The 27,502-nt window shown below is 33.4% G+C and overlaps 1 protein-coding gene across 5 annotated transcripts in view; it reads left to right on the top strand.

Moving 5' to 3' along the window:
• The window catches only part of LOC114342253 (trithorax group protein osa), a 449,443-nt gene that overhangs the window by 17,687 nt on the left and 404,254 nt on the right, over positions 1–27,502 (top strand). For all 5 annotated transcript variants that reach the window (XM_050663326.1, XM_050663324.1, XM_050663325.1 and 2 more), the window contains exon 2: positions 20,685–20,993. In XM_050663326.1, the coding sequence (XP_050519283.1) occupies positions 20,685–20,993 (309 nt within the window). The remainder of the gene's footprint in view (positions 1–20,684; positions 20,994–27,502) is intronic.

The following is a 27,502-nucleotide window of genomic DNA, read 5'->3' as shown; positions in this document are numbered from 1 at the left end:
TTTTTTTATTATCTCCCTTTATTGACAATCAGATATAAAACAAACATCTATAAGTCAATTTGTTGGTCTTACATTAATTTAATTTATTATAAATGTGGTGACTTGGAGAGGTAAACATCCAGCAATGTTTCCTCAGTTACCTCTTAGGTCGGATGGCCAGCTTCTTCTGAGTCTTCTATTGTGGACAGGTTGCAGTAGTGGATGAAGTAATGGATTAGGATGGTCTTCTAGTTTGTTGTAGTGTTTTCTGTTGTTTTCTCGGATGACTTCGGTTACATATGGAATTTTTAGATCAGTGTGTAGAGTTTGGTTTGATACATACCATGGTGCATTAACTATTGTTCGAAGTATCTTGGATTGCGCTCTCTAGATAATCACGGTATTGGATTTGCTAGCACAGCCCCACAGTTCAATGCCATAAGTCCAGATTGGCTTTATCACTGCTTTAATAGCAATTTGTTTTCTATAGAAAGGTGGGATTTTCTTCTGATGAGCCAGTAAAGTTCTTTGGTTTTTAGGTCAAGTTGCATTCTTTTCTTTGTTATATGGTGTTTCCAGTTGAGTTTATTGTCAAAGTGTAGCCCTAGATATTTGACTTGATTACTTTGTGGTATTTTTATTTGATGGTTACCAGTGGGCAGGTTCCAGTCCGGAGAGTGAATGTTATATGGGATGATTTTGTTTTGTTTACCTTAAACTTCCACTTCTTCAGCCATATTTCAAGTGAGTTTAGATGCTCTTGGAGATTTTGTGTTGCTGCAATAGGATCGTCATGCTTGGCAAAAATAGCAGTGTCGTCTGCAAATGTCCCGATGGTTGTTTTATCATTTGTATGCAAGTCATATGTATATAGTATGTACAATAATGGCCCTAGTATGCTCCCTTGTGGTACGCCAGAGTGAATAGGCTTGTATTCCGAGACTTCTTCATTAACTTTTACTTTAAACTGCCGTTCGTGTAGGTAAGCTTTCAGTAGGTTGTAGTAACTTTCTGGGAGAATTCTTTTTATTTTGCATAACAAGCCTGGATGCCAGACTTTGTCAAAAGCCTGACTGATGTCTATAAAGGCTGCTGTGCAGTACTGCTGGTTTTCAAGTGACTGGTTGGTGGCATTGACTATGCGATGGCATTGTTGTATTATTAAATGGCTTTGTCGAAATCCGAACTGATGATCTGGGATCCAATTTTGTGGATTTATTTCTGCATTCTTTGAAGCAATTTGGAGATTGTTGGTGATAAGCTGATAGGCCTATATGATGAGACATCTAGAGGGTTTTTGCAGGGCTTTGGTATCATAATTATTTGTCCAATTTTGAGTGCTTTGGGCCAGTAGTCACATCTGAGTATTGCATTGAATATGTGCAGTAGTTTAACTATGCCCTTTTTGGGTATTTCTTTTAACATTTTTGCGGTTATCAGATCTTCACCTGGTGTCTTCTTTGGGTTTAGGGTGTCAATTACGTCTCTAATTTCTTTTGGAGTAAATGGTTTTATTCGGTCCTGTATCTGTAGTGGTTCTTTTAATATTTGGTTCGCTTCTGGTACTTGGTCGTCATTTAGTGGAGTAAAAACTTCTGCTAAATACTCGGCAAAGAGGTCAGCCTTTTCTTTATCACTTTTTGCCCATGGTCCTGGTGGTGTTGAATTTTTACATATTGGAGGTAATGCTGTTATTGGCTTTCTCTTACTTTTTATGGGCTTCCATATAGAGTTGTCTTGTCTTGATAGATTGGTGATGTAATTCGTAAATGACTCATTTTTGACTTCTTGCAGCTTTGATTTTAATTTATTGCTGATGCGATTGTATCTTGTTCTGCTGTCTGGTGTGTGTGTTCGTTGCCATGCAGATCTGGCCTTGCACATATGGTTGGCGTCTCCTTGGACTTTTTGCACATGGTGGTATTGTGTGAGCCTCCGCATTTTACACAGACGAATGGTTTATTACAATATGATTTTGAATGTCCATATTGTTGGCATCTCGTGCACTGTATTATACTGTTTTTTTGAGTTCGTGGAGGTTCTGTGAGTACTACTCTGTTCTGTAGGCCTGTTATATTATAGACATCTTTATTGTTTTGCACGGGTTCTAGATCTACAAAGAAGAAATTAAGTGGTTCTTTGGTTTTTTGTTGTTTAACATTGACTATGTTTCTCACTTTGTGCCCTAACTGAGATAGTTCACTTTTTATGTCATCAGTATTGGTTGAGTGATGTAAGTATCTGATCACGATTCTGTAGGCTCATTCTTCTTTTAGTTGGTACGTGTGATGGTATATATTTTTTTCCTTGAACTCCTTAACCAATTTTTGGTATATTTCTGGTGTTTCACAATTTATTTTGACAACGTTGTTTATTAAACTTTTTGTCTGGTATTCTTCTTTTTTCGCTATTTCCTCTAATTGCTTTGTCATCTCGTTGAAATCCTGTACCCCGTGTACAAATATTGGTGGAGGTTTTGTTATTTTGTTGGTTTCTGCGTTTCCAGTATTTTCTTCTGTTTCATTCGACAGTGGTTGGAATCGGTTACCTGTTTCAATTTCGCTTGGTTTTTGTTTGTTGTTATGTATTTTCTTCCTTTTATTGCTTCCCATGACTTGCCATGCGTTTTTACTGTTTGTCTGATTTTCTTCTTCATTTTCACTGGTTGATGTCATATAGTGAGTTTCTCTGTCTTCGATATTTGCACTATTTTTACTTGATGTCGGTATTTGCTGCTGAACTGGTTGAGAGTAATAGTTTGTATTTACTGTCTGTATAGGAGTTGTATGATACTGTTGTTGCATAGTTGGCATATTAATGTTCATTGAATTTTCTGGTTGGTTCATCATTGTTGGCTGCCACTGTAGTTGGTTATTGATTGCTTGTGTCATTTGTAGATTTATTGGATCACTCTGTATGTTTTGTTGTTGATAAACTGGTTGTCCATTGCTGAACCCAATAAGATTCCCCGAAGGGAACATATTGTTTTGTTTTTCTCACTTATTGCTAATGGGTTTTTTTTTATTGTTGTTGATAAGATAATTAGAATTCTTAATCACCGGTTTTTCGGAGCGCTTTAACGATGTTTACACCTTGGTGGCCCAGCGACGACTGTTGTCTCAAAGATGAATTTGAAAACTGGACTGCTGGATCTCAACATTGGGGAAATTTTTAGATTTATAATTTAATTCAGATACTTAATAACCTTTTTGTACTCATTATTTTGTAGTTTGAACAATTCTTTCGGCTATTAAATCAAATCTTCATCATCATCAGTATCACGACAACCTTTATGGGTCTTGGTTTACATGGGGTCTTGGGACATTATAGGCTTTACGCTTCCAGTTGGTGATTTTTAAGGTTTTCAGGTCTTGTTCTACCTTATTATATAACGACTTTAGTACAACTGTCGCCATTTTTTGCATCTTAGCTTAAAACACTTGCGATCGTTCCAGTCATCTGTTTCTTCTTCTTCTTACATAATAAGAAGATATTTTTATTAATAACCCTAATCTCTGAATATGTAACAATACTTTCTACTATACTTTTGTATATCCTAATTTTTGTGTTTCGAGTGATGTGGTTATTCCAGAGTATACTGTTCAGTTGACATATTGCTGACCAATGTAAATCTTAAAGAGCGTAGATGCAATGCAGCAGCCTTACCCAGTGCTGGATCCAGCAGGGTCCATCATTCTCAAGAGGGGGGTTGATTGACTAAATTTCTATGAAAAATAAATGAATAAATGAATGTTTTTATAAACTTTATATATAACTTGGTTTGAGAGGGGGGGATCAATCGCCTCCATCGCCCTTCCCTGGATCCGCCACTGGCCTTGCCAGTCCTTTGGTCACCTTTATCGTGTTTGTCACTTTTTTCCAATCTTTATTAAACTCATCATGTCGTTGTACGACTCCCTCACAACATTAATGTAAATCAGTGGAATTTTCTTATTTTCTAGCTCCTACCACAGCTTGGCTAATGGGACACTATCACACGTCTTTTGAAGATCAATAAATTCCATGTGTTTCTCCATATTGTGTTCCAAGCGCTTTTCTATTGTCTGTTTTAGACAGAACACATTGTCTTATACACGAACGACCAGTACGAAAGCCACTCTGATTTTCAGCATCTTCCCTTCTTCTTTACGTGCCATCTCCGAACATCATTGCTATTCTAACTTTTGTCACTACAGCCCGAAAGAGTTCAGTTGAGCTGCATTCAAACCATTCTCTGAGGTTTCTTGGCCAGCCAGGACTTTTTTCTTCTACTTATGCTGCTCCTTCCTTGAATCTTTCCCTGCATTATTAATTTTAGGAGTTCATATCTGTCATCACATGTTATATAGTCATCGCTGGGCCATCGAGGTGTAAACATCGTTAAATTAAAGCGCTCCGAAAAACCAGTGATTAAGAATTCTAATTATCTTATCAACAACAATAAAAAAAAAACCCATTAGCAATAAGTGAGAAAAACAAAACAATATGTTCCCTTCAGGGAATCTTATTGGGTTCAGCAATGGACAACCAGTTTATAGATAGATAGATATTTATTCATTTAAATAGGTTACCCTAATATACAATCAATGTAGAGAATAGATATTACAAATAATTTACAAAGTCGAATATAACTAAGCAACATCAAATGAAATTGAAACAAACTTATACCATATATAATACCATACAATACCCACCCCCACCCATAAAATTAAATCAACAACAAAACATACAGAGTGAGCCAATAAATCTACAAATGACACAAGCAACCAATAACCAACTACAAAGGAGCGTGTGGAGGCTTCTCACACGACAAAAATTAGTTATCTCGACAGTCAGATTGACCGAGTTGATCGGGTGTTCTTGCTATTCCAACATTGGGTATTCCAACATGAGAATGTACTACTTGGTTGGTGGTGTATATTTTAATACATTGCACTTTTTGTACTCCCAATTACGACGTTAGAATTTAAAAAATACGGCTTATACACATTATGTTTGGAAAAAATGTAAGTGAAATAATAATTTTACATATACCATTTACCATATTGGTAATACAGTTCACCAAATATAGCTGAAAGTGTGAAATTCCCATTGCCTGCGCTAACAATGAAGTGAGAACTCCCATACAAATGGTCTGGACCGTCAGTGCGAGTGCGAGGTCCGTCGTTTGATGAATGCGCATCATGATCGTCACGCGTTTTCACACTTTCAGCTGTATTTGGTGAACTGTACGTTGTTTATTTCGTTCTTTCTGTATTCATTAACGTACAAATTAATGCACAAGTTTAAAATTATTCTTATGATCTGGAGAAAACTTCTGAGTGTCTAACTTTCCTAAAAAATCGACTTCGATAAACTGTATAAATTCAAATGTGTGAATTAGTGTTGGCTCTATTATATAATAGTTTTTCTCTGAATTTTTTTACTTTCTCGGGATTTTAATAACTTACCCTTTTAAATCAGACTACCTGTTCAAAAACTAATAAATCAATGCTCTTATACCAGTTCTTGAGACACCTTATATAAAAAATAAGGAAGGAAACCACCTGTTAACCTGTAAATATGCATTATTTTCAAAATTAGCATTGTTATGGTTATCAGCTGATGTGTTTTTTATTCTTCCCAACATGAATGGGTAATTACTGATTAGATTATCATATGCTTATAGAAAATTGTTTCGTAATAATTGCCGTTCGCCGTTACAAGCATTATTTTGAACGATTCTGTAATTTAAGGTAAACATTGGAACACATTGAGGATATAAGATCTAACCCTTGATAAAATTACTAAAATAATATACAGTAAGGTCTCTTTTTATGCGGATTTTTAATGCGATTTTGAAGTTATGCGGTTTGTATTTCATGAAATAAATTCTATTATTAATAACTAATATAATTAATATTAACTATTTCCATCCAGGTATCATTAATCTGAGGGTTTGCAATTCGGGTATTCCCCTTGTTCCATGATGTAGCATATAGCTATTACATCAATCTGAGTTTCGCATTGAAAGGTATAACCTGTAATTCTTTTGAAATTAAATTTAAATGTTTAAGTATTTCAGAGTTTAAATGTTGCTGATTTCAAGTTGCAGTAAGCAGGAAACCTATTATGAACGCCCGGCACGGCACAGCACAGGCCGGCACATCCAAAAACCCATTTGTAACGGCCGGCACGGCACGGCGTGGCACCGTAAAAATGATCATTTGCCATGGAGACCATTTGTGCTGAGATTGAAACAGACGAAAATGCAAAATTACGACGGAAACATCGGTTTTGGGTTCACGAAATATTAAAAAAAGAAGAGAATATGGCGATTTTCATCATATTTTCCCGCATAAAGATGATCCAAAATTTCTCAAATATTTTCGAATGTCTCAAACCAAATTTTATATTTCCATATTTCAAAACAAACAACGCGCTTTCAATTAAAAAAATCAACAATATATCTGCTTACTACCAACAATTTGCAGTATAATAAACAGCGCATTTTGATTTCTGGATTGAAACATTTAATTAAGTGTCATAAAGTTTTATGTTTCATTAGAAGAGGTTTTGCAATTTCAATATCGTTAGTCTGCGTTTTTAATTCCTTTTTTAAGATTTATTTGGCGCAATGGAGAAAAAAAACATCAAACACATACAATTTTTGGTGGACAAACGTCCACCATTTTATGTGATTTTAGAAAACTACGTAACGTATCCCTACTTTTTCAATGCAAGCAAAGTCTTTTTTTATGCGATTTTTTTATATGCGTTTTTCTGCAGAACGTATCCACCGCATAAAACGAGACCTTACTGTACTCCTTTATTACATCAATACTTAATACTTTATAATACGGTTTAAACATTAATTTATATAATATATAACAGGGCTTCTAATGTGCCTTCCAGTATTTAATTTTTATTCCTTTCTTTCTATATTAATACGAGACTTCGTATATAGAGGGTTGGCCATTCAAAAGAGTTCACCCTTATATTTGACAATATTCAATTTTGTCAAAATTAGAAAACAGGTCAATTTTTATTCTAAATTTTTAACGATATAGACATTTGTGTCTCATTTCTCCTCCCTTCCAGTCAGGGTTGCAAAAAAACATGTTTTTTAATTTTAAACAAAACAAACGTTTTTTTTTTGTTTTAAACATGTTTTTTTTTGTTTTTAAATTGTATGTTTTAAACAAATAAAACTTGTTTAAACACATGTTTTTTTGTTTTAAACGTTTTTTTTTTGCTTTAAAAATGTTTTTGTTTTTAAATTTTATATTTTAAACAAACAAAACTTAGAAGAAAACATTGTTTAAATCATATTTTCCTTAACATAATATTAATTGAAAGTGTTTGATCTATTATTATTATTCTACTAAATAATAGATAAGAAAACCAATTGCAAAATTAGGAGCTATTGCCTGGGGAACCCCAGACTATTTATAAATCCGCATTACAAGTTGGCTATTGCAATAACGTCTATTGTCAGTTATTTTGTGCTGTTTCTGGTGGTTAGTGTTTTTTTTAAACATGCAAATGATTTGGTGACCCCAGCTCATTTTTTGGCAAATTTGCTTGATTATCGCTTTATTGAAAATAAACTTAATTATAAATTATCATCCAGAAGCATTTTAGATTATTATTATTACCAGGCAAAGTGTGTACCCCTTACACCATATGTTTTCTAAACACCTATATTGAGAATTTAAAACCATTGGCATGGTGGCGTTCTAAGAAAAATATAAATAGGTATACTACAGCATTGAAACTTGCTCAACAGCTTCACACAGCTGTTGCATTGTCAACCAACATAGAAAGACTCTTCTCATCATAAGGTTTACCATTCCAAACTACGTAATTAGCTAGGCAATGTCAAAGCTGCTAAGTTGGTTTCAATTTTTAAAGAGCTTAATTCCATCAGTGATGACGTGACTGATTTAAATTACAAGATTACTATGAGTCTGAAACAGTTTTGAGAAATTGATTAACTCTTTGCAAAATATTTTCATTTTCCAATTTTTTTGTGTGCAGATTATTAATAAATAAATAATATATTATGTTAAAAAGTTTATATAATGTATTTGAGAATTTTTTTGATGTTATATTAATAAAGAAAATGAAAAAAAAGCACTTGTTTAATTTAAGTGTTTTAAACAAAAACTGTTTTAAACATAAGCAAACGTTTAAAACAGTTGATTAAGAACAAAACAACCCTGCTTCCAGTAGGTACCACAAATCCTTAATTTCAAATAGGCAATATACAATTTCGTGGCGCATCACTAGACAGGTATTTTGTAGGAAAATTCAGGCATCTGATTTTTTTCTTATTAAAAATATTGCTCTGTTCTTTAAAAAATTATTTTTTCCGTGACTCCAAAAACTATATGCAAAGAAATTAGCAAAAAGTCTAGTTATTTGGAATGTTCTTCGTTCTAAATGATCTATTCCAGTTTCGAAAACCTATGACACTTCCAGGGTCCGGATTTAATACAACATGTTTCTGGTTGGTTTTTTTGCAACTATAGTGTTGAACAATTATATGGAACATATTTGAAAAATAATGCATTTAAATTCTAGTAATAGCTTACCTTAAAGAGCGTTGTTTACTTTACAACTTCAGTTCTGTACATTTTACACATTTTACGGCCAATAAAAAACAACATACAACCAAACTTATATGGAATCATCTGATATTTCTTATTGTTTCATGTGAATTTAAAAAAACGAACACTCGAAGTCAAACAATATTTATTTTAAAGCAACTTAATGACAAATATATGACAATAATTAAATAAAACAATAAAGTATTTAACAAACAAATTGAAACTAGTTGTTTTAAAGTCCATATCATAAAAAATTTCAATGCAAAACGAATAGTGTTTAAATTGTTTTTATTTATTTTGTTTTGTTTTTTTTTGTAGTCAGTTTTATCACCTCTAGTCCTTATGCAAGCTTCAGTTTGCGTGGGCACGATCCTAATAAAATTATCAACATTTTGTTGTGGTAGGTTGCTCCATCCTTCAAGAGCAGCCTGTACTAGCCGTGCGGGGTTTTGTGGATTATCCCGGCTAGCTCTAATTTTTCTTTTAAGGATATCCCACAAATACTCTATAGGTTTAAGCTCGGGTGAGCAAGCAAGCCACTCCAAACAAGGGATACCTTCTGCTTCAATGATGTCTCTAGTCACTGTAATGGTATGTGGAGGCAGAGCCGTGCGGTACATATTGTCAATATGATGCAAGTCTTCTAAATGCCGCCTCTTACCTAAATATTATTGAAACTTAACTTTTATTTTTATTAAATTAAACTACACAAAATGAACGAAATCTTTTATTTTAAAAACAAAACATATAAAACATATAAATGAAGTATGTAGAAATGTAGATATTAACATTAAATAATATTTACAAAAATTACAATTTTACCCTTTTGACTTTAATTTTGGAAAAGGTTTCATGGAATATGGTATCATTTGGGGTAGGTATATCACGCAATTCTTCTAGGACAGGAGATTATTTGCCTCTATATCCGATTCTTTTTCTATTGAAAGTATTGAATGAACATTCATACACCTTCATTCCTACACCTTCAAAAATTCTTAAATTTGATATGGACCCCTCTCAACTACCATTTGACGTGTTTCGGAAGACATACTGAAAATATTCCATAAAGCAGCATCAGAAGGAATTTCTTGAATATCTGTTGGCAGCCACTGCTACTACTTCCCGGCTCATGAGGAACTACTGATGATTTCTTGTTTTCTTCCTCTCCAGAAAGAGGAGATGAATCTAAATTTTTATTTGTCAAATTGAGGAAATGACGTAGACGGCTCGTCTAAACAAGACCAAAAATTCTTTCATAGCATTGCTTAATTTTCTCCCTTGTTCATCTTTCTGCATGCGTTTCTTTTTATATTGACTTCCAGACAATTTTTTTTTGTTCCATACCATTTACAGACTGTAAAAAAAACAATTAAATAAAAATGCAATCAGGACTGGAAGATACGGTTATTGCAAATAATAAAATAGGATGATACGATTACAGTATTTGAATAAAGTAAATAAAACAACAAAATTTGCTTGAAACCGAACATAATAAATACCTACTATAAATAGCCTATTAAGTTTTTTTAATATGATGTGTCTTTCTTTAACTCGTTATTGAAATGAATTTAGTAAAAAATAAAGTAATAACAAAGCGAAAGTAGTTAAATATAAATATTTTCCAAACAATTTTCTTTGACAAAATGCAAATAAATTGCACTTACCTGATTTTTTTAAACACAAAACTGAATTTGAATAAATGCGAACACAACACAATCGATTGCAACTACTGAAGAGCAATTAATACTAAATATTCAAATATTTTCAGTGAGCAAAATATCCACAATCACCGCCCTTATAATATTAAAATAATAGAGTTACGCTGTCAGGTCATACTTCCTTTGATGAGCGCTCAACTAAATCCATAAATCGTATACCTCAATGTCGGAATAACAAAGAAATTATAGAAATAGATAAGCATTGTATATATAATATTTATACTTTCGGCTGACACTTGGTCCTATATAAATATTTTTAATTATTGAATGGTTCAATTTGTATTTTTATTTTAATGATTATGCCGCCCCCTTTGTGATGCCGCCTGATGCGACTGCCTCACCGCATCATGGAGTCAATTCTCGAGAATGATCGTTCCCTGAGCGTACACGTTCACGAACGAATGAAATTGAACGTATAGTTCCGGCAATGTTAATTCTCGAGGATATTTTTAACTACTCGCTCCGATGAACGTATTCGCTCATTTTAACAGATCTATAGATTTGGCAACGTGGTAAATATTATTAAAAAGTTTGTGTTCCATTTGATAAAACTGTTTCGGTGTTTATTTAAAACCTGATTTGTCACATTCATTCACCAATATTGAAATATATTACATTTATGAAAATGGAAAATGATTTCAGTTTAATAATTAGTAAGTCAGTAAATTTTCAATTTATTTCTTTAATAGTGAAAATAATTCATAATAATATAACAGTACCTACTAATTAAATCTTATTCTAATAATTCAGGGTCAATTCTCAGGTCATACCTTGTGGTATATTATAAATAAATTCTGACCTAATAGGTAAAATGACCTTAATCTTAAAAAAAGATTTCGTGGCACATTTTGGTAGTTGCATTGATTCCAAATAAGTTCATCATGTGTAGCGCCTGGATAACGTGTATTTACATTCATTATCTTATAATTACTACATATATCTAAAAATAACTTATTTACTGTACCAATCAATTTTTGAAAGAATGTAAAATTACCAGGAATCTAACCTAAATCTATCATAAAAATGTCTTTCGCGGCCACTAAAACTTTCTTCCACTAAAATTTCAGCTTCCCTCACAACACTCATCATATTTTCTAATATCAAATCTTCCACATTCATTTTCCCAAAATCTTATTTACAACAAAAAACAAAGTTGAGGTTAAGAAGAACGCCGTTACTATTATCGAACGTATGATGAAGACCACTCGTTGTCGAACGATCACTTTAAACGATGATTTCGAACGAATCGTTCAAGATTCATTCCTCCAGAATTGCATTTTTTAGAAACGTTCGCTCATTACGTCACGAACGTGTACGTTCAGCGAACGATTGTTCTCGAGAATTGACTCCCTTATCACCGCACGGCCCTGTGTGGAGGTCCATTATCATGCAAGAAAATTAAATTTTCTCCTGTTGCACCTCTCCTGAGCCTAACTACAGGTTATCAACATACCTGTGAGCAATAAAGTTGATTGGATGAAAATTAAAGGAGTTTTTTTACGGATCACAATAATTGCTCTCTAGAACATTACACTTCCACTTGTATATTTGTGAACAGATCTGACAGTTTTCGTTCTTGCTTGTCTTCCTCGACATCTAAGTACGCGATTTCGTGGGTCATCTGATTTTACACAAATCCTGACTTTTTCTGAAAATAGCACATTTTGTCAATTCCCAATGTTCCATTCCCAATGTTCCAGCTTTGATGGTGAAAACACCAATTTAGGCTATCAATCTTGTGCTGCCTGGATAACTCTGGAACTCATAACTATCTCCTGCTGTATACTTCTTGGCACGAACTCTTCTTCTTATCGTTTCAACTGAAACAGTTACACCTGTAGCTTCCAAAATCTGCCTTTGGAGCTGCAGGTGAGAAATAGTTGGGTATCTTCCAGCTGATTGGACAATTAAACGATCGTGGCGAGCCGTTATTACTTTTTGGTGACTTTCCCTTGCTTTATTTTTGAGCTTTCGTAGTTCCTGTTACCTAGCATAGGTTTTGAACAGAACGCCCTGTATTACGCCTAGCTCTACAGCTGTGTCCCTCTGAGAACATTACTTGCTCCACAAGACCAATAATCTTTCCCGTTGTAAGTTCTATAACCCCACATGAGGCATATTTTCGTTTTTGGACGCAAAAGTTAGTTTATTTATTTTCGTTCAATTTGCAACTCAAGCAAATAACCTATACCGTACCGAGCTGTACTATGTGATTGTCTTATAGATGCGTTTCCACCGCATCAAGTCAAAACGCATAGTGTGACACGCGTCGGTCGGTTGCGTTTTGAGACATCGTTACGCACTTACAAACTACATCAGACAATGCATAGTGTGACAAGTCGGTCCGGTTGCGTGGGAAACGGATGCGTTTCCACCGCATCCGGTCAAAACGCATAATGTGACATCGCACTAATGATATTTGATTGTTTTGCGGCCATTGTAAAGTTGAATACTTTCCTGGTACAGTAAACGAAATATAAATTATTTATTGTTTTGATATTATCAGTATATTTTACACATCAGTATTGTAAATTATTATTGAGAATATTTTAAAAGTTAGAAATTTATATTTTGAATGTTAATGACGAGACATCTTCGGTTTTGTACATAGTTATTAACTTTACAAAATTAAATTGTCAGTGAGAAAAACTACATTTTTTATTTTGTACAACATGTGTGAAGTTTGGAGTGAGATAAGCGCAACTGACTCTTATTAGGGAGTTGCGATGTTTATCTGTTAGTTGAGATATGTACCGATTTTTAACCTTCGGATGACCAAGAGGGGTAAATTTTGACCCCAATGTATGTTTTTATTTAATAAATTCAGAAATATTTTCAATTTTAAACTTATTATTTTTTTATTTGACTTTAATATCATTCTAGATAAGTACCCTCATATTTTGTAATAAAAAATTTTTTTCTATATTTTACGAAAAAATTTTTTTTTCTGAATTTGGGGTCAAAGACGAACTCCCTTGGCCTTCCATGTTCCAATTTTATATTAAAGTAGATAAATACCGTCTATTATGTGAAATTGTTTGTAAGAAACATTCTAATATTGAAAAAAAAAATTGTTTGTTAATCCTGTGGCGACGTAAATTAGTGTATATTTTAAAATTTCTTTAGTTCTATGTTCAGAATGATGATTCCTGTTTTTGTTCAGTTGTAATTAAAATGTTTTACTAATGTTTATTTATCATTTATTGATACAATACTAACATTAAAATTACGAGTACATTATTTTATTTCTTGAAACAACTTAATTTTTTTGTCAATTGTCATTTTTGACTGGGGGTCATTTTTGACCCCCCGTTGGTCATCCGTGTAACAAAAAAAGAATATGTGTGTACTTTGTACGCACGTAAGAAGTTATACTTCTATTATAATATAATTTCAACGAAATAAGTATACCTACTTAACAGTTACAATACAAAAAATTAACAATAATTACCAAAAATAAACCAAAACTTAACAATGCCAAATATTAAAAAAAAGAAAAAAATATGAATCGTCCGGGATTTGAACCCGCAATCTCGCGATTTTTTGATCTCTGGTCCAATGCTCTACCAATAAGGCCATCAAGCAGCATGCTAGTTACCTTTCAGATATACATAATTATACATCACGGAGACAAGTGAAATATAAAAATAGATGTTTTATTATTTTACGCCCAAGGAAGACAAATCCAAAGACACAAAATTATAATAAAAATCCTTTTGAACAACCTTTTTCAAATTGCGCAAATTGTATTATTAATATTAATGTTAATAAATGAAATATAAATATTTTGACGTTTCATAATTTGACAATTCACTTTTAACTGCAGTGCCTTAAAAATTTTAAAGCATTGTGCCTTAAAGAAGCATTTTTAACGCTCCTATGGAGTCCTAAAAATTGCATTTTTAACACATTTGTAGAAAAATATATTTAAAAACACTATATATTCTTTCCACACCTTTTCTGGATTGATACATACATAAATTAAAACATTTTGAAGTATAACTTCAAAAATATAATATGAAAACTATTTAAAAAGGCAGTATAACTATTAACTAACCTTTGTTGTTTCTCTTCCAACAAATTTTAAAACGCAACAACCATACATAACCAAACCGTCAACCGTCCAAACCACAGCTGCCATATTGGATAATTTTTGACATGTCATTTGAACATCCAATCAGAACAAAGTTTTAATGCGCATGCGCCGGGATCGTAGGTTTTAACATATAAAAATTCACCCTCATATCGCGCGTAAAGAAGTATAACTTCAAAAAGGATGGTCGTAGGAAGGTTAATAAAGTTCATTCTTGAAAAAGTGGCTTCGCACACATACAGTCCCTGACCAAATTATTATGACCACCTATGAATTTTTACAAAAATCAACTATTCGGTTAGGTTAATTTTGTTTAAAAATTATTTTTTCCACCTCCCTCTACCGAAAGTATACTTTTCCGGACCTGATTGTAGGGAGCAAAGTAAAAGTGACGTCATGGTATTTCATTCATGAAATATATAACTTATTGACGCCCTGTACAATATCTATTTTCTATTACGTAAGTATCTATACATTTTAACGTTTATTTAAAAACACTGTATTTTGCAGAATGGTAAAAAACAGTAAATTGTTATTCTGATTTAACAATGTTTACATTAATAATTTGACTTATATTTGACAGTTGACAGTTATATTGTACCTACTTGTTAGTTTTAGTTTTAATAAATTTTGTTGGTTAGTTACATAAATAAATTAAGTAAAAATGAAAAAATGACTTGTTATTTGAGGAAGGTGGAAAAACCATATGTATAACATGGGAGTAAAGTGCCTTTTCCTCCCTTGAATGATTACTGCCCTCCGCTACGCGTCGGGCAGTAAACTTCATTCTCAAGAGGAAAAGTAGCACTTTCCTCCCTTGTTATACAAGTAGCTATTAAATTTAATTTGTTATGCTATACATTAACTATAGTTAGCAATAAAACAGTTAAAAATATTACATATTTGTATATTTTTTAATATTTTCTTGAGCTCCTGGCCTTAATCCCATAGAAAATGTTTGGGGGCTTTTAAAACGAGAAATTTCCAATGAAAAGATCGCCAACAAAATTGTTTTAATTGAAGAACTAATAATATTGGAACCACAATGACAAATTATTAAAGCAAAGTGAATTTAACTGCATTCAGGGCCGGTTGTTCGAACGCTAATCAAAAATGATTATTATCAAATATTTAATTACTGTCACCAACTGTCAATGTCAACTTTGTTTGGGTTGCTGAAAACATAATTATGGATTACAATTATGAAATTAGTTAATCAATTATGTCAATAATTGTTATGTTAATTGATTAGCTAATCTCATAATTATAATCAATTATGTTTTCAGCAACCCAGTCAAAGTTGACATTGACAGTTGGTGACAGTAATTAAATATTTGATAGTGATCATTGTTGATTAGCGTTCGAACAACCGGCCCTTAAACTATGCCAAGACGGGTACTAGCGGTAATCAAGTTAGAAGGGGCTCAACAAAATATTAAAAAATATAAATATGCGATATTTTCAAATGTTTTACTGTTGTTTATTATTAAATATGATTATATTTGATTTTAAACATTGAACATAATTGAACTTCTTATCTATTTATTACACGAACTATATGTAAATAACACCGCTGATGTAAGGGTTAATAATGTGGTTTCGGAAAACTTCAAATTGAAATCTGGAGTTCGGCGGGGATATACAGGGTGGGCCTATGAAAACAGTCCATCTCGATATTTGGCAGTATTTATTTATAGATCTTAAGGAAATGAGGAAACAGGTCGATTTTTGTTCTAAGGGGGACACATTTTTACGATACATACATCTGTCATTTGTCAACCCCCTCCCTTCCAATTCCCCAATCTCTTATTTTTAAAAAGTGAATATACGATGTGCGGCACATCATTAGAAAGGCATTTACATAGATGGAGTATTCAGACATAGCGATCGTCCACGATTTTTTTCGATATACAGTGAAACCCCGATAACCCGGAAGTCCGGCTAACCCGGACCGATTTTCATCAGACAAAACAAACATTTTTTCACTTTGACAGTTTTTTACCAGAAATAAACAATACTGTATGTACATAATTTAGATGTACTGTTGATATGTATTTCATGTTTTTGCAATTATAATCTGTATTTGTTTATTATTTATAGGTATTTTACTAATTTTTACAATATTCTCCGGCTAACCCGGATTTTCGATAACCCCGATAGGCCGCAGTCTCGATTAATCCGACTTATCGAGGTTCCACTGTATGCACCGTCTTTGCAAAAAGTCTTAATTAATTTAAAGTACCTACAATACCTCTTAAAAATGAAACATAACGCCTATGGTTTGCTAATATATGTAATTTTTCCTGTAACGTCACATTTGCTTTTGATGTGACAGAAAAAATGACATATTTATTAGCAAACCATTGGCGTTATTCGTCTTTTGACGAAGAGTCTTAGATTTAAAATATTGTTTATTGTTTTATTTCAATTAAGTATTTTTAATTGTTTTATTACAGTAAACTTTTATCTGAGACTTTTCGTCTTCCTCATTTTTACGAAAAATGTCGCTGTTTTGCGTCTGAAGGTGGAATTATTGCATTCGCGGTAGTTTCCCTTAAATAACGTAGGCTGTTGATATTTGGTTTAGAGTTGTGACTGCATAGCTCCACCGATGACGCCTGAGAGGCAGAAATAGCTATCTGGAGATGGTGGTCCAACTCTGAATCAAATAAAAACAAAAACTGCCTTTCTCCCTTGTTCATCTTTACTCAGATTTTTGAGTACTTGAAACTGTCTTTCGGCTCTTTTCCTAGACGAAAGCACGAAAGAAGAGTAGATACGTGACCGTTGTCCTTTCTGCTTAGTGTTGCCCAAATGCAAGAACAAGACGAGACTTAGACAGTCTTGGTCTTGCACCAATACACCTGGTCTTGATCTTGGTCTTGGTTTTACGCTATCGGTCTTGGTCTTGGTCTTGCAGCAAGAGTCTTGCAAGTCTCGCAGTTACCCATTAGTCTATTGCTATTTATTAAGCGTTATTTTAGACCTTAGAACAACGTAACAGAGTAGGTATATTTTAATCTTGATTTATTAACATAGCCATATTAGTAACGACCAACAAAATTAATAAACGTCTAAACAACTGACACCGGGTGGGGTTTGAACCCACGATCTAAGCGATCCGGATCTATGCTATAACTAAATTAGCTATCTACCATGGCCCACGAGAGTCAGTCTGTTTCTAATAAACGTTTGCATTTAATAAGCTTACATGTACTAATAGACTAAGAGCCGCTATAGGTGAAATTTCTTAATCATTTTAGGCACGACGGGACCCTATAACTTAAATAGTAGAACCTAAAAGAAAACGTTTGAGCACTGTGCCGTCACTTTTCAGTGGCACATGCGTCTACAGTGGCGCATCAAACTTTCCACTTATGGACGGGATACATAAATTAAAAAATACCCTCCCTCATTACCAGAATTTAATTTTTTTCATTTTTTAAAGTTCTATGTGATTAAGACATAAGATTCATCGCAATTTTAACCCACCACCCCCTTCTCGCTGCCCCTACCATCAAAAACTTTATTTTTCGATTTTATTTTTTTTTTGGTGGAATGCAATCAATTTTAAAATTTCAAAAATTCACACGCATAGTGAAGGCTTTTATAAAACACGTCTATTTTTTATAGACCTGTATGTTGAGTGTACATAACCTCAAAAAATTTTTAAAGTTTTGTTTTTCGAAAAAAGTATATAACTTTTTTTGGGGATAGCTGCAGATCTAATTTTTTCTTAGTTTTGTGTATTTTATCAAACACTATATTTCTAATTTTTTTCAGATTTTTCTGTAACGCTGGTCAGCTTCGAAAATCCAAAAAACTGTTTTTTAAGGGGGTTTTGGGGGGTTTGAACATGTTTTTCTGATTTTGAAATATTCTAAAGGACTCAGTTACTTCAAGTTACATATAACCTCAAAAAATAAAATTGATTTGATATATTATGAAGTCCATAACATAAGGAAAATCCCCCAAAACCTCCCAAAAAACAGTTTTTCGGATTTTTGAAGGTGGGGAGCCTTACGGAAAAATCTGAAAAAAATTAAAAATATAGTGTTTGATAAAACACACAAGATTAAGAAAAAATTAGACCCGCAGCTATTTCACAAAAAAAGTTACACGCTTTTTTGAAAAAAAAATGTCTTAATTTTTTAGGTTATGTACACTCTACCTATAGGTCTATAAAAAATAGGCATCTTTTATAAAAGCCTCAGCTGTGCGTGTGAATTTTTTGAAATTTTAAAATTCATTGCAACCCACCAAAAAAAAAATAAAAACGAAAAATGAAGTTTTTGATGGTGGGGGCAGGGGGAAGGGGGTGGTGGGTTAAAAATACGATGAATCTTATGTCTTAATCACATAGAACTTAAAAAAATAAAAAAAATTAATTCTGTTAGTAAGGGAGGGTAACTTTTAATTTATTTTTCCCGTCCATAAGTGGAAAGTTTGATGCGCCACTGTCGACGCATGTGCCAGTGAAAAGTGACGGCACAGTGTTGCCAAACGTTTTCTTTTAGGTTCTACTATTTAAGTTATAGGGTCCCATCGTGCCTAAAATGATTAAGAAATTTCACCTATAGCGGCTCTTAGTCTATAAAACATCGTTAAAATACAAAAAACCAAATTAATAATATAAACTTGAGACTGTATTTCAAAGAACATGTCATTGTCTATCTATTAGAAAGGGATTGATCTATCTACCCTCACCTTACATGAAATGGAATAAAAGAGTTTACCATTTGCCATTTATTTAAAAATAAAATACAATACATATGTACAAATTAAATTACAGAACAGTACGCAATAGCTTTGGCATTACTGTTACTTTATCTTTATAGTAATTTTTTTTTACCAAGAATTAATACAAAGTACAAAGTAATACAATACTTTATACTCGTTACTATCCAATACCCTAAGTAGGGTATTTTATTGTTACTTTCCCTGGTCCAATACCCTACCGTTACTTCGTTACTTTAAATATTTCGGTATGTTGTTTACAGGGTACATACTTCGGAATTATCTGTTATTAATTTGTCTCGTTACTTTTGCATACCACTAATACTACAATGATTAAAGTAATTTAAAAAAGCATGAAAATAGAGACTTTATTAAAATGCGAAAGTGTCAATTTTGTGTTTTTAGTCTGCTCGGCGATTAAAAAGAATGAGTTTAAATTTGTTTATCACAGATACCATACGGAAAAGGTAACATAATCTGTTGCGATAACAACGCGACATGTGTCATAAACGCCGAAAGTATTGCATATCAAAGAAAGAAACTACCCTATTGTTGTTCAATGTAACTATTGTTCATTATGTTAAAATATAATTATAATAGACTGTTGTTTTAGTTAGTCGAAAATAGCCGCGCTTTTTCGTCTGCTACTGGGAAAGAATGTACAAAATGTTTTATTTTTACATTGTACTTACGACCTCTGTGTACGTATCAAATATGTCAAAGTGTTCTTTTAATGGATATTTTGATTCGCTATGTATGCTTATGGTTTTGTTCGTAATGCACGTAAGTCCAATTTTCCAAATTTCTGTTACATACTTTTTTGCGTCTCATAGAGTCTCTACTATGCGTCTAAGCATATACTCGAACTACTATACTCCCTAAAACGTCACTCGGTCCTAACTGCAAGAAGCAAGAGTCTCGCAGGGTTAGTCTTGTTCTTGCTCAAATCTTGCACGTTCGGTCTTGGTTTTGGTCTTGCTAAAATTAGGCGGTCTTGGTCTTGCGTATATGCAAGAACAAGACCAAGACCGATTTTGGGCAACACTATTTCTGCTTTCTTCTATATTCGTCGTCTCCGTGCTTATAGATTGTTAAAACCTGAGATTCAGGATGCAACCAGAAAGCAGTTTCTTTTGACAAAGAGTCTTAAATTAAAAATATTGTTTATTGATTTATTTCAATTATTTTTAATTGTTTTATTACAGTAGACTTTGTATCTAAGACTTTTGTCTTCCTCGCATTGATGTTATGTTTCATTTTTAAGCGGTGTTGTACTTTAAATGAATTAGGAGATTTTTTGCTAAGATGGTGCAAGTATCGAAAAAATAATCGTGGACGATCGTTATGTCTGAATACTCCATCTAAATGCCTTTCTAATGGTGTCCCGCACATGGTATATTCTCTTTTCTTCTCTTTGCCATAATGTATTCATAAGGTTTTCCTACTTCTGGTGTATCGTACGACTAAATCTTTAGTTGTCTTAATAGAATTGTTACAGCTATCATATAGGTACGCCTTAAGGTTAATAGATAACGGATTTTGCTAATAGGCACCATTTTGTTACAGTTATCTCCGGCGTACGGAGGCGGTTCAGCAGCAAGCCCGGGTTACAGTGAAGGCCGCTCCAATTGGTCGAGTGGGCCACAAGGTCCGGGTGGACACGGTCCGGGCCCTGGTCCAGGACCCGGAAGTCCTGGACAGGCGAATTCCTCAGCGCCGGTCAGTCAACCATCTCCGCAGCCGTCGCAACCACCCAGCCATTCACCCGGACCCGGTCCTGGGATGCCGCCTAGTCCACAGCACCAGTCTCACCAGGGTTTTCCCTCGAGACCGGCACCACCCACCACTCCGAATGCACACGGTCCAGATGCTGCGGTAAGTACTTTTATATAATTTAAAACCCAATCTACATTTTGAAAAGTATAAAAAATTAATTAACCGATTCGCTGCCGATCACGCGCCAGCGCGTGATATGGTTACTTTAGTCAGGTGCCGTTCACGCGCCAGCGAGTGATATCGTTAGTCTTTCAGCGAGTCTTTCTTTTCTAGATCTTTCTGCTGCTCTTCTCCAAAAATTTATTTCCGTTGCTCTCAGCGTTGCCAGTGTTCTTTCAGTGGCCATACCTCATACCTGTATAGAGATAGATTGATACGTTTTACTATAGTCTCATATATGTACGGTATGCTGCAAAATAAACAGTACTGAAATTCATATGCCTCAAAGTATGTGTCAGGCGCCGAAACGTACTGAGTGGTTTCCGAACGTCGCTATAACGTATGTGAATGTCGTGATAACGTTAGGTGCTTCAGAATGGTTCAGTTTTGCAGAAAACATTTTTATGGTGGAGTACTATTTTCGGTCATACGAAAAGATCACGAAAACGGTCCAAGCTTAAAATCAACTATGGTTTCAGCAGGACGGGACAACCTGTTACACTGTCAGGGAGTCTCTTCGAATACTGCGCAATCATTTTGGGAGTTACCACTCACCAGAACTATGCTGAAGGAGTCGGACAGATTCACCGTCTGCCATTTCGGAATTGCGGACTAGAATTAAAGATTTTTTCGTGCCAGAGGCGGTTTTTTACCTTGGGAGGGGAAATTTGCCTTAGGGGGAACTTCCAATGAAAAACCAACCAAAAGACATAAAAAAGATAAACTCAGATTATATAAAAGACATAAATAATAGATTAGGCATTAAGTTCGCTTTATTTTCCTAACTAGCCTGTTTATTTTGTTGAATTTGTCTTGCTGTGGTTTCGGTTTCATGTCAGCTAATATATTTTAATGTTTGAACAATTTTTTTCTTTAATTTTGGACCTTGTTAGTTGCGTAAATTTCCTCATTTTCCCTCCCCGTAGATCCGCCACTGGCCAAAGGGCATCTTTAACATCTGTTTTAACGGGAACGTGCGTCGTCGTGAATAATATTTGCAAGGCAAGGCATGTATACTAGATATATATAAATAATCATAAACATTTCAGTACTCTGTATTTTGCCGCATACTGTATTATTGTTAGGCTCACATATATATAAATATCCTCTTTTTGTTTTCTTTGCTGATGGATTGGTCACATAAAATGCTGTTTAACATTGTGATGGCTTTTCTGCCTGGCGTATTTCTTTCTCTTATGGCATTGTCTAATGTTTCATCGTGCGAAATATTGATACCTAGATATTTGTAGTACATAGTCCAAAAATTAACCAAACAATACCTACCTTAATCTTTTCAATGCCCATGACATACCGATGTGTCATAGCTTATGATAAACGGGTACGTCAACGCTGATTAAGAATTTATTTTGTTTGTAGTTCGGTAATTCATAATTATTATAAATCATAACAAATTTATTGAAGGGTGATATTGGCTATATAATTTAAGCTGCATTTCGTTATCAATGCATTGTCTGCTGAGTTATATTTTCTACGATTCGTTATCCTGTGTTTTCATAATTTTTCCTTAATGATACGATAGAGTATTCGCATTCTTTTATTAACCCATTATAGGCTAACGTCCTATTGATACTCACCGAAAATTTTATGTTTTTTTAACTAAATAATAAAATTATTTTTTTTTAATTTGTTTAAATTTAAAGAAAAATTTTCCATTGATATTTTAGACAGTAGTAAACAGACTTATAATTTTTGTTGTGTTATATTTCCACTATCCTTTCAATAAAACATTGTAAACATCCGACAAATTTGCTGACGGCGCTTGGATTTACACATTTAATAATAAAAGTTTCTTATCGGCCTTTTTTATCGTTTGCTGGATTATCCTTGTTGATTAATGCTTGTTATAATATTCGAGAATAAATCTCTGAATTATAGGTAAATTATTCAATCGTCATTTTAAGTTTTATTTTACTGATCTATAAATAGGACTATAATACGGTAGACTTAAATAAATTATCAATTTATCAAAACGTGCAGTATTTCAGTATTCAGTTGAATGTGAATCTATGAACAATGTATTTTTTTAAATTCTACTTTCGTTTATTGCGATTTGCATAAAACGGTTTATATTTTATCATATTTAGGAGAAAATATTCCGCAGTAACTAATATTTTAACGAATATAATTTTAGATAACAAATACAAAAATAAAGGAAATGAAATGATTGTGAAATAATACATATGCACATGTCATTGAAACAATTTATATGTGGAAAGCTTAGTCGATTCGGCTACAAATTTTGGGATTTTTGGGCCAGTTTTATACTGTCAAAACAATCACTAAAAATGATCGCAGTTATTTGACCTTAGAATCAAGGTAGTGCTTGATAGTTAGCTTGCATTTCCGAACCTGTAAACCATTGGATATTTTTTAATAATTTATTTACCAGCAGAGATTTATTATTTCGTTTACAAAAAAGTGAATACCGAGTACTATGATAATAAGTGTGTTACTATAGCATCTAATTTTGATAATACAGACCCTCTCGAACAAGCTAGTAGATAGAATCACAAGCACAAAGGAAAACGTTTATTTCGTAACTGCAAGTATATATAGTCCAGGGCGCATCTGTTTTGAGATGGACGTTGAGAGGTGACTCAAATTTTTTTGCAGAAATTGCTTGAAAATAAATCAAATAATAATATTTGAGTTACCCTCCCTCTCAAAAAGGTCCGGAAAATTGTTTAAATAATCAAAATGTCAAAAATTGAAGGAAAAATTCGATTTTTTTTCTTCGTTTTTTGATTATAACTTTACAAGTATTCATTTCCGAGAAAAGTTGTACTGACATAAAAGTTGCGTAATTAAATTTCCTACAATATAGAATTGGTTAAAAATTTAAAAAATAGTCACCCTAGTTGCAAAATAGCAATAATTGCTAAAAAAACATACAAAAACAAGTATTCGGATTTTACGTTTTTCAACCATTTATGCTACACTTAGGACCTTCATATTTCACCCAGAGAAACTTTATAATACAGTTAAACAATACTGTAAATTTCATTAAGATCGGTTCAATAGATTTTGCAAAATAAATTTTGCAATCCAGCTTTCGCAAAAAAAATTCATTTTTTTCAAAATGTTACAGGACTGAAAATAAAGCAGATAGCAAGTTGAATTATTTTTTGCTTATAGAAGTGTACTGTACCTTTCATTTGCAATTTTCAAAATTAAAATCGATTAATTACCACGGCGTCAGAAAATTTTTGAAATAAACAATAATTTTTGGTGCTACGCGCAGGACAGCGGTGTTCGATTCACACAAGTTGATTTCCACCAAAATTTCTTCCAATCTTTATCTAATATATTATTTTCTTACTCTATATTTTGTTGTATTTTAATATTTTAATTCCACAAAAATCAAACTAATTTTATTAGTTTGTGAAATATTGTTTAAACAATTGCATATGTTTAAAAATAATAAACTTTTATTATTTAAGTTAAAATATATGAACAAAGAAAGTTTTTGCTAATAAAAGTGTTATTTCAAAGGATAGAGTATGTGTTTTTATTTTGCAATAAACAAATTTATTTATTTATATCGAAATGTAATGAAAATTAAAATGTATCAATCATTATCAAAGGTCATTGGAATGCCCAATCAGAGCAAACTATCCGCTGTCCTGCGCGTAGCACCAATAATTAACGTTTATTTAAAAAAATTCCTGACGCCGTGGTGTTAATCGATTTTACTTTTGCAAAATTGCAAATGAAAGGTACACTACACTTCTATATATGCAAAATTTTTTTTAACTTGCTATCTGCTTTATTTTCAGTCCTGTAACATTTTGAAAAAATGAATTTTTTTTACGAAAGCTGGATTGCAAAATTTATTTTGCAAAATCTGTTAAACCGATCTTAATGAAATTTACAGTATTGTTTTACTGTATCATAACGTTTTTCAGGCTGAAATATGAAGGTCCTAAGTGTAGCATAAATGGTTGAAAAACGTAAAATGCGAATACTTGTTTTTGTATGTTTTTTCACAATTATTGCTATTTTGCAACAAGGGTGACTATTTTTTAAATTTTTAACCAATTCTGTATTATCGGAAATTTAATTACGCAACTTTTATGTCGGTACAACTTTTCTCGGAAATGAATACTTTTAAAGTTATAATCAAAAAACCAAGAAAAAAATCGAATTTTTCCTTAATTTTTTGACATTTTGATTATTTAAACAATGTTCCGGACCTTTTTGAGAGGGAGGATAACTCAAATATTATTATTTGAGTTATTTTCAAGCAATTTCTACAAAAAAATTTGAGTCACCTCTCAACGTCCAAATGTACTAATATTTTTACAGATGCGCCCTGGTCTAATAGGAGGCATGGATTAACGGGTTTGTTGGAAACGATGCCACTAAAATCGGAGACAAGAAGTTATGCTAGTATTCAGACAACTGATCGATATAGCATTAGTAAATTAATGGCTTTTCTAAAAACGAGTCAATAGGTCAAATATTACTTTATTAGATTTTCGACAATTTGTAGCAGTTTCCGACCTAAACTTAGAATAGTAGCAAGATCGATAACATTAACATCTCTAAGTATTTAGCGACATACTATTCGATGGGAAAGAACAAACAAACAAGGTCAAATCACTAACATATCGTGAAAAATGTATTGTAACATTGTGTAAAAATTGCTCTATACCTACAACATCATAAAACATAAACTTATCTTTATTAGACGCAAATAAAAATTAATTCCCATAACTCATTCATACATAGGTATAACTTATAGGTTATACTTGCAATTATGATCTAACGCCCAGTGGTCTTATAGTATAGGTAAAAATTCAAAAATGCAAATATAAATAAAGTATAAAACAATTTCAAGAATAATTCTATATTAAGGCCGGCCGTTGTATGAAAGAGAGGTCCCCAAGTCGCAGTGCAACAGAGAGAAAAGATTCTTTCCCGAGAGATGCTGCCTCTATCGGAGAAATAACGCAATAGATATCTAAGCGAAGCCGCGGACTCCAGACTTTATAGTCAGCTGATAGTTTAGTATCAGTACAGAGAGGTATGCAGGTGCGGTCTCGCTAAGATGACTCGAAATCGTTTTATATATGAGGTGCGAACTTTTCGTTTTCTAGGAGGTTTAAGGACGGGGTCTCGCTGAAAATTTTACTCGGATAAATACTGTGCTCGTATCTCGTGGTAAAATCTAAACCAAAAGTATTGGAAAAATCTATTTCGCATATTGGTTCATCATAGTTTGTTACCTACTTCTCATGTCCCAATATTATAAAATTATACCAGGGAAGAACAATTATATCACTCAAATTTGTCTAATTGTCTAATTTAGAATGAAAATGTAATTAATGTTTAGAACATTTAATGAAAGCTTATAACCAAGGATGGTACTAAAGATGAGCAATTTGGTCCGTCGGTCTGCCTGACCGCGAATATAACTCCTCCGTCACTGTACCAGGTAGAATAGCGAATGAGGTGTCGAATGAAAGCCTATAATCCAAGGATGGTACTAAAGCTGATAAATTTGACCAAGGCTGTCTGTCCATCTGTCCGTCCGACCGCGAATGTAACTACTCCGTCATTATGCCAGGTAGAATGACAAATGAGGTGTCGAATGATTGGTTATAATCCAACGATGGTACTAAAGATAAGCAATTTGGTCCGTCGGTCTGCCTGACCGCGAATATAACTCCTCCGTCACTGTACCAGGTAGAATGACAAATAAGGTTTCGAATGAAAGCTTATAACCGAGGATGGTACTAAAGATGAAAAATTTGACCAAGGCTGTCGGTCCATTTGTCCGTCCGACCGCGAATGTAACTTCTCCGTCATTATGCCAGGGAAAATGACAAATGAGGTTTTAAATGAACGATTATAATCCAACAATGGTACTAAAGTTGAGCAATTTGGTCCGTCGGTCTGCCTGACCGCGAATATAACTCCTCCGTCACTGTACCAGGTAGAATGACCAATAAGGTGTCGAATGAAAGCTTATAACCAAGGATGGTACTAAAGATGAGAAATTTGACCAAGGCTGTCTGTCCATCTGTCCGTCCGACCGCAAATGTAACTTCTCTCCGTCATTATGCCAGGGAAAATGACAAATGAGGTTTCTAATGAACGATTATAATCTAACGATGGTACTAAAGATGAGCAATTTGGTCCGTCGGTCTGCCTGATCGCGAATAGAACTCCTCCGTTACTGTACCAGGTAAAATGACAAATGAGGTGTCGAATGAAAGCTTATAATCCAAGGATGGTACTAAAGATGAGCAATTTGACCAAGGCTGTCTGTCCGTCGGTCCGTCCGACCGCGAATATAACTCTTCCGTCACTATACCAGGTTGAATGACAAATGAGGTGTCGAATGAAAGCTTATAATCCAAGGATGGTACTAAAGGTGAGAAATTTGACCAAGGACTTCCGGTTTTACAAATGGGACCGGAAAT

This window comes from Diabrotica virgifera, chromosome 10 (genome assembly GCF_917563875.1).
Source record: "Diabrotica virgifera virgifera chromosome 10, PGI_DIABVI_V3a".
In the NCBI taxonomy this organism is placed as follows: domain Eukaryota; kingdom Metazoa; phylum Arthropoda; class Insecta; order Coleoptera; family Chrysomelidae; genus Diabrotica; species Diabrotica virgifera.
This window is presented reverse-complemented; position numbering and strand designations above follow the sequence as displayed.